The following is a 12070-nucleotide window of genomic DNA, read 5'->3' on the forward strand; positions in this document are numbered from 1 at the left end:
CGGGGGAGTCCTGTACTCTAATACGGTGACGGCGGAGGAGGTGTGGTGAGCACCGGCCGACCAAACACCGTACCCACCGGAGTGGAAGGCGACAAGAACGCCCGACTACCTAGCGGAGAAACACAAAGATAGCTATTCGTTGGAGGGTAGATACTAGGGAACCGTAGGTGTTCTAAATGAATAGAACAAAGGTAAATGTCATGGCGTGTGAGTAACAGAAGACAGTCAGGTGGGAAACTCTAACTGGCAACATGAACACAAATTTCCCCCCTGAGATGACGGTCTGGGAGAACGACACTCGGGTTTGGGGGAAAAAAGACGCACTGACGCTATAGGAGAAGGAGGGGGGGAGTGGGACAGGCCATGAGAGGGGGACCCGTAGCAGCGACCAGGGGGTGAGTAAGCACTCCCCGGGCGCCATGAGATCCAGCCTTCTCCCTCTCGATCGGACGAACATGTACGAACGATAATAAGAGAGGAGAGAATGGGGAACCCTCAAAGGCCAAATAAGCAAAGAAAGGTAAAGGGAATGGGGAACAGGAGTGTGGAAGCACCCCCGGTCCCCAATCGAGGTCTCGACCGGGTGTGACCGGGTAAGGTCAGAACCCAGTAGTGAGAGAACAAACCAATCAATGCAGAGGAAGGGGATATAGGCTATAGCGTAAGGAACAGGGTAAAGCTCTCAGGCCTTGGTAAGTTAACATAGTATATGAAAGCGAACCAAGGGGGAAGAGAGCAAGGAGACGGGGGAGGAGGAGCAAGGAGGTAGGAGAGGGGTATATACATGAAGATGGAGAATAACCCGAAGGTGTGGTTCGGACGAAGGTAGGCTACGCGAGATACCCTCGCTATTCCAGCTTAACCTTACTAGGACTCAATAGTCCAAACGGAAAGGCCGAAACAGGGAGAGGGAGAAGCGCATGCCCAACACCTCTAACCAAACACCACACGAAGGGAAGCTCCAACCATGAACCCTCCTACACACCTAACCTTCCCTTCCAAGGAAGGGAAGAGAATGCCATAGCCTAATTCCTAGGCTAACCTAACACAGCCGGCTGGCTGACGGAGGAAGCCCATGGGGGAGAAAGTATCTGGCTGACGGAGGAAGCCCATGGGGGAGAAGGTATCTACCCGACTAGCCTAAAAGTTAACCTATCCTAGGCAAAATAAAATAATTCAATAATTCAAATAATCATAAGGACATATGTAGAAGGGAGGACCAAACCCAACACGATATGAGTGCGGAGGGAAAATGGCCGCCCTTCCAGATTAAAAACAAAGGATATAATCCGAAAATATCAAAGACATCCGTGCGCTAGGCTAAAAATAAACCCAATAAGCATAACTGTACCAACTCAAATAATATACCTAAACACTGGAGGAAGTGAGGGTCCAAAATACAACACATATAAGAATTGATAAAGAGCGGATAGGCCCAAGGGGGAAAACTCGTAGCCTAAACGACAAGGACCCGAACTTCCCCAGAGAAGGGTAATAAAACAACAATAAAAATGCCCAATTGAATATTGGATAAGCAAAAAGGCACAACAGTAAGAAAATGAAGGGGGACGAAGCCCTGACATAAAAATCCCGCACCGAGACTGAAGGTCACATGGGGCGGGAGAAGGTGGACGAGGCGGGCGTTATAAATCCCCCTAATTATTAAATTAGAGAGAAATAAGGAGCCTCAACCGCCTAAAATAAAAAACAGAGATGGTACTCAACTTAGGTGAAGAAGAATCCTGGGAGGATGCCATAGTTGAACCAAAAATTGGGTCACAAAGAAGCGCACACACAAACAGAACAATGGCGATCGCGTGCTAAAAATGGAATGTGGGTGACGCCGGTTTGTTTACAGTCCGCAAGTGGTGCGGGGTTTTGTAACGGCACCTCACTCGGTGGGACTTTAGACATTGGGAATGTTTACAGGGCGGAGGCCTGTGATTGTGACAATCTCACCCTTTCTCATACACGACTCCATTTCATGGAGCTCGCACTGGGGGTAGTAACTCCAGCTTAGCTTTTTAGCTTTTCTCTGGTATATTTAGCAATAGCTTTACCTAGAAATAAGTGCTGAAAGGTTATTTCACCGGGTGACACAGGTCGGAAAACCCAGAAAACATGTTTATTATACAGTAATTGAAAAATAGATAAGCATTAAAATCAATCAAAATGATTGATTTTAATGCTTATCTATTCAATCTTTTTGTTCTGGACATAAAGAAAAAGGGAAGGTGTTTCGAATCTAAAGCAGTGACATGTCAGATTTTGCAAGAATTGATGTTAGCATTCAACACTAAGTTTCCTGGGATTGTATGTACCTTTGTGAATTGTTAGGAAACTTTTTTTTAGAATTTGTGAAAACTTCCATTTTAGTTTTATAAAATGTATGGTAACAGGCCTGTCTTGCATATTTGTGGAAGAGTCATTAATGTTTGTTGAACAAGACACTTGTTTTATTACAGCTTTTTGAAACCTCGGCCAAGGATGACAGTGACTGTGACCATGTTGAAGCAATATTCATGACTTTGGCTCATAAACTAAAAGCATCGAAGCCAATGATGCCCATCGATCCATCACAGTTTCTTCCTGAAGACCTTCACCGAGCAGAGGTGGTTTCCATTGGCCGAGAAAGGAATGGAATGGAAGTTGAATCCTCAAGCTCTTGTTACTGCTGATATTCGTGAAGATATGTAACGTATAGTTGTTGATAATTTGCATATTTTATATTGCCCTTAATGTATATTGTTGACAATCTTTGAGTCTGAACTTCCTGATGTGAAGTGAAGTCACAGAAATCCATTCCTCAGAGATTTTATTTTTTGTGAAATACAGGTCTTCCTGATAAACTGTCACAGGGTCAGTCTGGTCATTTTAAAGTTGTACATGATGTCACGTTGAAGTGACTGAGATTATTTTTCTAATGAGAATGGTAAGTGTTTGTGACACGTATGCTTTTCCTCTTTGAAAGTTTGTAGTTGTATCTTGCACTGAGTTTTACATTAGCACATTCAATCTGTTCTGTGGTATAGAAAATTCTCATTGTCAGTGAAGTATTTGACTTAGGAAAACCTATATTTTGAAGCAATTCCAAGGAACTTACGGCTCTGAAATGCTGTTTGTAAATCTTTTGGTTCATAAATCCAAACTTCCCTGTCCTAAAATACAGTGCTTAGCATACTGCATTATCATTCCATATACTCAATTCCACTATGCGTCCATAGTGCAGTCTTAACTACTCAAATGTGCCGAAATACCTTTAAAAATAATTTTCTTTGATTCCTACTTTCCATTGTTTCATTTCAAGTAGGTCCTCTGGGCACATATACAACAATCCCATTAGATTTTGCATGATTAAAGAAAGCCTTTGAAAGCCTTAAGTGTGGCCATGTTGAGAACCTATCATGAATATGCATGAATGTCCAAAGTTTTGTGAATGATCCCTTTGCAGCTCGATTTTCATGTTGGCACTATGGAAAAGTTGCTTGGGGAAGGGTCAAGCTAATACTGTAGGGTGAGTGAGGAGTGATTTTTGTCTTTTAAAGCCAGGAACTGCAGGATTAGTGAGTTGTGGGTTCTCCATGATAATGTGCTTGCAAGTAATTCATTTCCAAAAACAATTACGGTTAGCTCAACCTTACCTTCAAATTTCCATCTTTAATGAGAAAATTCTGGCTTCCATGTTGAGTCACAGAAGCCAGTCAACTCAGTTACTCTTGAGGGCTTCATGCCACAGATGAATGGAATCAGGAAAAAAACTCCGACAGTTGTGCTGTACATCTTCCCAAGATACACAGTACAAGAGTACTTGGGAGACTTTGGAAACTAGTAAAGAATTTTTGTTTAATTCATTCAGATCCCTTGAGAGTTTGGGTGCTCATTTTGGACGTTCTCTTGGTTACACTTGAAGGTTTCCTGGGATGCTCTTGAATAACTGTAAACTTGCCCAAGGCAATTATTTCCAAGGGGATGAGGAAACTAAGAGTTAGGGTAAGTCATTTTTTTAATTGATTCCCAGAACTTTTTGAGTACCACCTCATTTATGACTTCTTTTTCAAGCTTCTCGTCATTTAACCGTACAAAATGAAGAGCTTAAAACTGAAGCAGAGAAATTAATAATTCAGTACAAATTTTCATACCTGAAACACTTGACTGACTGGGCTGAGTGGTGCTGACCTGGAGTAACAATGTGGGAACATTTGCTGGGTGAATTAGTGGAGGTAAGATTGGCAGCACAATAGGATGTAGATGGTAGAGACAGCAAGAATTGAAAGGTCATTAAAGTCTTTTCCTTGGTATGCTAGGGGTGGGAAGTAGACCTGAGTATTGCCACATTGAGGTTGAAAGGTAAGCCTCAGACTTGTTTGTCTTTTTAAAGTAGTCAAGGTAAGTTGAGGTTACAGACATCTCCTTGTCATAAATGTTCTGGTAGTAAGCAGTCTTACCATGAACAGAAACTTGGCAAACTGCTCTGCATTTGCATTTTGTTACTTGAGTAGCAGCTGTGCCTTGTCAGTCAAACTTAAATTTTCTGCTTTAGTCAAATCTCTTTGCCTCCTCACATTCTTCCACTCTGCCTACTGATTCTATCCACTGACTTATTCCATTAAGTCCTCATTTGTAATGTACTGGACTTTGTCCAGTTATCCACTAACTTCAGTTCCAGTTCAAGTTCCTTACCTAAATCTGCTAAATCCCTCATAACCTAAGTACCCTCATCTGTACCTGCCCAGGTATGGTGGGTGTTACTGTAGAATATAATATAAAGTACCTTAATCTTGATATTTTTAAAAAACAGTAATACGTGATGGATGGCATAACTTTTCAGGTTGTGGTTGAACAGTAAACTCAGGAACAATAGTGTTCATAATTTTGAAAGTCTGTAAGTAGAGTGTATGTTTAATTAAATATTTTGTCTACCAAAGGAAAGAAATCATATGGATTTGTGTTCACCAGGAATGACAAAGTATATCAGCCAGCACCTTGGACTTTACTTTAGTTTTCTTTATGACAGTACCTCATTTTCACTCTCACTATAGGTGTATCACATGAATTTTGCTTCTTCCTCCAATGAAAAAAACTGAATTGTTTGTGAACCTTGTATGAAGAATTGGCCATATTTTTTTATTGATGCATAAAATTGAATATATACATATTTAATAAACTGAAAATCAACATAGCCCTTGAAGTGATTACAGTATTTAGTGAAGCCCCTCATCTTATCATCGACTGAACAGTCTAAACAAAGAGAGAAATAACTAAGGTACCTTTACAGGTTGCAAAGCAGTATGAAAAAAAACTGCTGTTAGAGAGGATCAGTTTCTTGTGAAACATCCAACCTAAAGAATTATGTGAAAGAATTTGCTCTACTAAATTTTTTTAATTATGAGGCAAAGGATGTTATTTTGGAGGGTTGCAAAGGTGGTTTTCCCAATACAGTATCATTAAAGTACAGTCTTTATGGCATAAAGAAAAACCAAGAGAGAATTGCCACGTTAACTGTACAAAATCATGTATACTGTGAAGAAAACGTCTGCGAAAGGGCAGGTGCTTAAGTAAAAGATAGATTCTTTTTATCACTGAATAATGCTAATCAAGATCATATTCTGCTTTAAATGTTATTTTGCAATGCTGGAGGCTAATTCTTAGCTGTACCTTATATTTATGTGTCCATATATATAGAGTCTAAAAGTAGTTTGAATGAAAACAGTGGAAGATGAACTTGCCAGAAAAATGTCCATAGTCATACATGGTACTTGCATCCATTTAGCTCCTGTTACTGAACATGACTTGAGCGTGCAGGTCATATTTTAGTGTTTATGCATCACCTGTGAAAATCGCAGATACTACATCATGTTGATCTTGATATGGCTGTAAGCTGGATAGAGGAGTGTGCAAAGCCACTGTTGAAGTTATGAAAGAATTGAATAATGAAATAGAATTCAAAATAATTTTTGCATGATTGTCAGGAAGATTATTAAAGGTCGCCACTGTTACATGTAGGGTCTCGGCTGATCATGTATTATTCAATTTACGTAATTTTTACGGCCCTGCAGACCAAGAATACGTGTAACCTGCCACTTGAAGCCAAAAGTTAACCTCAAAGACAGTTGTTAATTAGCCAAAGGTCGCCAGTTAAGGGTAATTAGCCTTAACAAAGAATATGCAAGGAATAAAGAAGTTATGGTGAACGTCCTCCAACTGCGGACGCATACAAGAGTTTCTACTCGTGAAGATAAATTTAGATTTCAAACGCAACGGTTCTTCCAAACATTCGGACGCTAGGCATAAAAAACATCGAGACTTAAAACTGTTTTGCTTACCCTAACCTAGGTATTTTACTGGAATAATGGGGTTGAAGCTAACAATATAATAATTTGGCTTAATCTAGACTTCGTAAACACATATACCATAAGTGGTGGCTGAAGGAAGAAAATAAAGAAAATGTGAAATACAGAAGAAGTTACTAGTCAATCGACGAAGCTTCAACAAGAACCGGACTTACCGTGAACCAGAGTTGCTGCAGGGCCGTAAAAATTACGTAAATTGAATAACAAGTGATCAGCCGATTAATAGTGTGATAAAAAAAAAGGAGTTTGAGGTTGTATACTGATATGAAGGCATAAAAAAAAAATAACCCAATGTAGCAAGTCACTTCAATATGGCTGTAGGTTAAAGCAAAATTTGATGAGGTCACTGTTGTGGGTTACTAATTATAGGAGGATGAACTCAAAATTCATAGGAAATAACAAAAAAAATGGGAATGTATAAAATAATAAATAATTTGACATATAATTTTTTTTGCCATGAAGCTTGTCAAAAATTACATTTGATTTATCCATACAATTGAGAGAATCATGAATCAGCCAAAAAGCCAATTTTTCAATTAACCAAAGATAGCAAGACAGCTGCATTCTTTATTACAAGAGAAAAATTAGGAAAGTTAGTTATGCATATACTTACTAAACTTAAATCAAAATAAATTTTAGCCTGTAATGATGACTTTGTATTTATCAGACATTTAACACACTTCACTCTTCAGTTTATTATAGGAATGAGGAATATTTGAAGTACAGGAGACTGGAGACTGCCAGTCATGTCATTTTTTTCCCATCCATTACCAATTTCCCATCTTCGTCACCATCATGAACCTTGCTTCCTTCTAATCTCATTGAGTTGACTTCTGTCAGATGGTACTGTTTTACCAATGTCATGTGTTTTGGTTGTTGACCTCTAACGCTCTTTCTTAGAGTTATGAAAATAGTATGATCATTCTAATTTTAATGGGCTTTGGCATTGTTTCAAAATAGGTACGGTAATTACTGCCTCAGTGGTGTGGCTCAGAGGCACTTCAGGTTGTATCTCATTGCAATCAAGGGAAATTGTTTGTATTAAACCCTTTGCAGGAGCACATTGCTCCTTCAGGGACAGTGTATAATGTTTATGCAGTATTTATTTTGTTAAAGTGTATTTGTACTTCCTTTGATTACATTTTTATTTTAAAAGTATACTGTAACAATACTTTTAGTGCAATAGCCTGTTGTTCACTCTTTTTTTTAGGATCAGGCTTGAACCCAAAGACATCCTAAGAATATTTATGTGGCCTAATACCGGGGCAGCTTATCCAGTTTCATCATGTGAAAGGGTTGTTGCTAAGACCAGACTGGTAACATATGGGTAATTTGTATGCCCCATGCTTATCTCTTATGATATTTTGATGCTCAAAAAATTAAAAGGGCTCTTATCACCTGTTTAATAGTTTTATACCTACCACTTGAGTCCTTCCCAAAGTATCATAATTCATTCATGCTGCATATGTATAGCTAGTCATGTATGGAGAAGGCACTAGTACTATCTTGTAGGCTGTCAGTAGACATTTCCAGACCTTAAGAAAAATACTTTTACAGTTGAAAATACCTCTTAGAACATTTTATTTAACTCTTGCGTTGCAGGTGGCGGATAATTACTGTACCAGGATTATACCTAGTTACTGTGAATAGATAAATAATGTGATATATCTGTGTAAAAAATGGATGTGTGGGTAATGTTTTATATTTTAATTTTTTGTAAATTGCTAATTATATTTACAGTATTTTTAGTTAAGAAGTTTGTTTTTCATTTTTAGCAGTTTGGATACAAACTTCCTTCTTAAACTTACTGTAGAACATCATTATGGTAATATTTTTATGGCTATGCAATTACAGTGTTATCATTGGAGGGTACAGTATTAACACACATGTGAGATATGTAATTTTTTAAGTAAAATTGTTTTAGTATATACCCATTACTTGTGGTGCTCATTTATTTGTCAAGGATTTTTTGGAGACCAGTACATACTGTATTCTCCAAGAAAAAGCAAATATACTGTGGTAAGCCAGCCCTGCACTGTGCATGTGTAAAGAAGTAACTAATAATATATATTTAAAGTTATACTGTAAAAATAATCATGATAACAGTAATATTAATAGTAATGCTTATATGATACCATTTAATTTATTTTAATGTTAACTAGTGATGAAGCAAGAGAGAGAAGCAAGATGGCACTTGAGTGTAAGTTTACAAAAAATATGCTTAGCTAAGCATATATGTCATGAGTAATATAACTTTAAAATATATTAATAGTTACTTCTTTACACATGTGCAGTCAGATACATTGGTTCCCAGGTGCCATTCTGATCATTTTTGTATTGTCAGACCTTAGTATTGAGGGTATAGGACAGCGAAGGCAGAAAATTTTGTCAAAGAATGATTTTGTTTAAAAAACAGTTAACAATTTCTATCAGTTTTCCAACACATTACTTGAAGCGCCTGAATCTAGATTTAGATGGTATGAAATAGAGTTGCTTGTAGTGCCTGAATCTGAATTTAGGTGGCATGAAATTGAGTTGTCAAAGCTAGAGGCTACTTAATTAGAGGAATAGGCTCTGCTTGTGATGTGATATAGGGATAAAGAGTTGCTCGATTACCATTTGAATGTATTTCCAGTGTCAAAAACATTTCCATTAGCCCAAACCATATAAAGGGCTGAATCTTCCCATTCTGTTTAGTGTAAATGCATGTAACCCTGAAGTATACATCAATTAGGATGCTGTAGGAGAATAAGAGGAAGAGTGAGTGTGAGAGTCTGGGACCTATTCTAATGAATATGAATCTAACCACCTGTGGGTTACCTTTCTTAAATTTAAATTTGTGAAATTGCCTGACAACTACACGAAACTGCCATTAAAACTGTATTGATGTTAACTTAAATTAAAATCTAGAATGTTGATATGGCTCATTTCTCATTTGTTGTAACCCTGACTTCCATAGCTTTCCCACCAGTCACATTTCAGATAACTTTCCTAAGTAATACAAAATTATATTACAGGTTATCTGCTCTTTTATGCATCCAAGGAGCAGAAATAATCTCAGTTAACCCACCATGGAATTTTTAGTTATATGAAGGTGCAGACATAATGACTTGATTGCGCAAAGGAGAAAATCTGCATTGGTTTGAGTGGCTTGAGTATGTCCCATGAGTGACGGAATAGTGAGATGATCAGCAATCCTGAAACTTACAAAGGCAAAACAAAATAGTAAATGAAAATTATAGTGGATATTGATTAGCTAAATCTGCTTCCCATTTAAAAGAGTTCTCTTAGGAGTGGATCTTTGATAAACAGTTAGTAGCAAAGGTAGACCCACAGACTTCCAGCCTTTCATGTATGTGACTTCACGGGAGGAGTTTCTCCCAATTGCTCCAAGGAGCTACTGGGACCACCGTGAGTTCTGGAGGCCAACTCTTAGTCCAACACCTTTCTGATTATGGCAGATAGGAGAAACCCATGAACCTCACATTGTCCCAGGGATGCATGATTGATAATCAATTTCCACTGTAATTTGTATTTATTATTTTGTTTTGGATTCATTGTTAGATCGGGTAGTGCTGAGCAATAACATGGTACATTGTTGTATAGGTTGGTTACAAACAAGTATAGGGAACAATGCGCTCACAAGTACAGACAAACAGAGAATGACTCGATTGGCAGGGAGGAACCAGTGAATTAATCTGACTTCATGTTCCTTTTTTAATCTAAGATCATTTCATGGTAAACAAAATGGGCACCATAATTAATGTTTTTGTTGTGAAACAAATACATATATATATATATATTAAACATTGGTGTTTTGTATGCGAATCACAGACTCTTACTTTTACTTACCTAATGCCTGGTTAAGGGCAGGTGAATGGAGTGCCTAATAGCTTCTTAAATCAGCAAAACATCAGGTAACAGTGTGCAAGACCTCCTTTAGGTAGGTTCCACCCCCCTACACAAAATATTTTCTTCATTCTTTATTTCTTATGTTCTTGAATGTGTTGTATCACTGGTACCACTTGTTTTGGGTTGGCCTTTTCTTGGCATAGTTGTTCATATACCAGGGTGATTAACCTCCAGGCTTCACCCTAAGAGAATATTCAGTGACTGTTCCACTTCTGCAAACTCTTTGATATCATGTAGCCTTCCACTACAAGAGTATATATATGGGTCTTAATATGTACAAAAGAATGGCAAAAAAGACAATGGAAATTATGTTTAGAGGTTATCCAGTGACTTGCAACAGAGGGCATTTTTAAGCAACTGCAAGCAGGGTTTCCAAACCCTACACATGAACTTCATTGAATATATACCTTAATGAAGTACAGTAGGCTGTCTGCTGTCAGTTCTGTTCCAGCTGATTTTATCGTCACAAGTAGAAGGGAATCTGCTCTTCTACAGTAAGGGGCTATGGATCAGTATTTCATTGCCTTCATCATAAACATTGCTTTTACATGACTTGTGTTAGATGTTTGATGAGGCCTCTAGCATCAAAATTCCCACCTGGTTCAGGGCTTCATCTGTGTCCTTTTGCATGTTTTCAATCTGGTCACACATCTGACCCATGGATATTTGATAAATAACTATCCGACCCTTGCATAGATGATGAATAACTATCTGACCCATGGATATTTGGTGAATAACCATCTGACCTATGGATATTTGATGAACAACCCATGCAGCCTATCCAGGAATGTAAAGAATGCAGAACAACACTTTCAATCAAACATTCTTTTGATTGCTGAACTTTCACCCATGTGAAAGAATTTTAGGCCATCCTAATATTAGGAAACAGATACCTACCAACATGAACCACTCTGTCTAAAAAAGATAAATCTCTGGAAGAAGCAAACATGCACACCAGAGAACAGTATCTAGTAAAGGAAGGATGAATGACCTATAACTGGTTGCATTGATTTTTATCACTACGTATTATAAATATGCAAGGCCTTACGTACAATATCTAACTTTCGTGCAGTATTTGCTGGCACTTTCATTAGTGTTTCTCAAAACTAAGATGAGTCAAAAATTAATCCAGGAAAAAGCTTTAGATTCATTCAGCAGAGTCCCATCTACCTGAAGGGAAGGATGGGGTGGAAAATCTACGTTTTACTGGAGTTCAGTCTCATACCCCACCAACTACACTATTCTCTAATCCACTTCATGTCACAATTGAGACTAAGGGCAGCTTCATTTCTCATAAGTGGAGACTTTACTACACCCACAAATGTTGAATCATTGGCATACTGGACAGTCTTGTTTTCCAGGCCAACAACCATATCGCTTGTATGCACAAAAAATAACAGTGGACCAAGAACACTACCCTGTGGAACTCCAGACAGAATAGGACTTATAGTTATAACCTTATTAGTATCTTTCAGACTCAGATGGCAGTTGCACATTATTTCCAACACACAAACATGAAATCAGGCAAACCAAGTAGAAAGGTCACAGTTTTTAGGATAATGTGAGAAGTGATCCAAGTACAGTAGAGACCAGAAATCTAAATTGAATTATATTTTGAACAGTTAGGTACACTACTTCATACAGTATTGTATTAAGTACAGTCTTGTCATGTTCCTAAGTTAGTAACCATTTATTTTTTTATCAGTCATGTCCACCTTTGATTTTTTATTTGATAGGCATCTCTTGTCCTCAGACAGAAGCTGAGTGAGCTATTGAAGGTTTCACATATTGTTGATCTTTCTTTGTGC

General features: G+C 38.0%; 1 protein-coding gene across 11 annotated transcripts in view; it reads left to right on the forward strand.

Moving 5' to 3' along the window:
* The window catches only part of LOC136825271 (ras-related protein Rab-33B-like), a 94439-nt gene extending 86336 nt beyond the window's left edge, over nt 1-8103 (forward strand). For 5 of the 11 annotated variants that reach the window (XM_067081340.1, XM_067081344.1, XM_067081348.1 and 2 more), the window contains one exon: nt 2466-6445. In XM_067081340.1, coding sequence (XP_066937441.1) covers nt 2466-2678 — 213 coding nt within the window. In that variant the 3' untranslated portion in view covers nt 2679-6445. Of the gene's footprint in view, nt 1-2465 lie in introns of all 11 variants that reach the window. The other 6 variants (XR_010849273.1, XR_010849272.1, XR_010849274.1 and 3 more) reach the window with 3 other exon arrangements.
* The last annotated feature ends 3967 nt before the right edge of the window (nt 8104-12070 follow it).

This window comes from Macrobrachium rosenbergii, chromosome 37, assembly GCF_040412425.1.
Source record: "Macrobrachium rosenbergii isolate ZJJX-2024 chromosome 37, ASM4041242v1, whole genome shotgun sequence".
Taxonomy (NCBI): Eukaryota; Metazoa; Arthropoda; class Malacostraca; order Decapoda; family Palaemonidae; genus Macrobrachium; species Macrobrachium rosenbergii.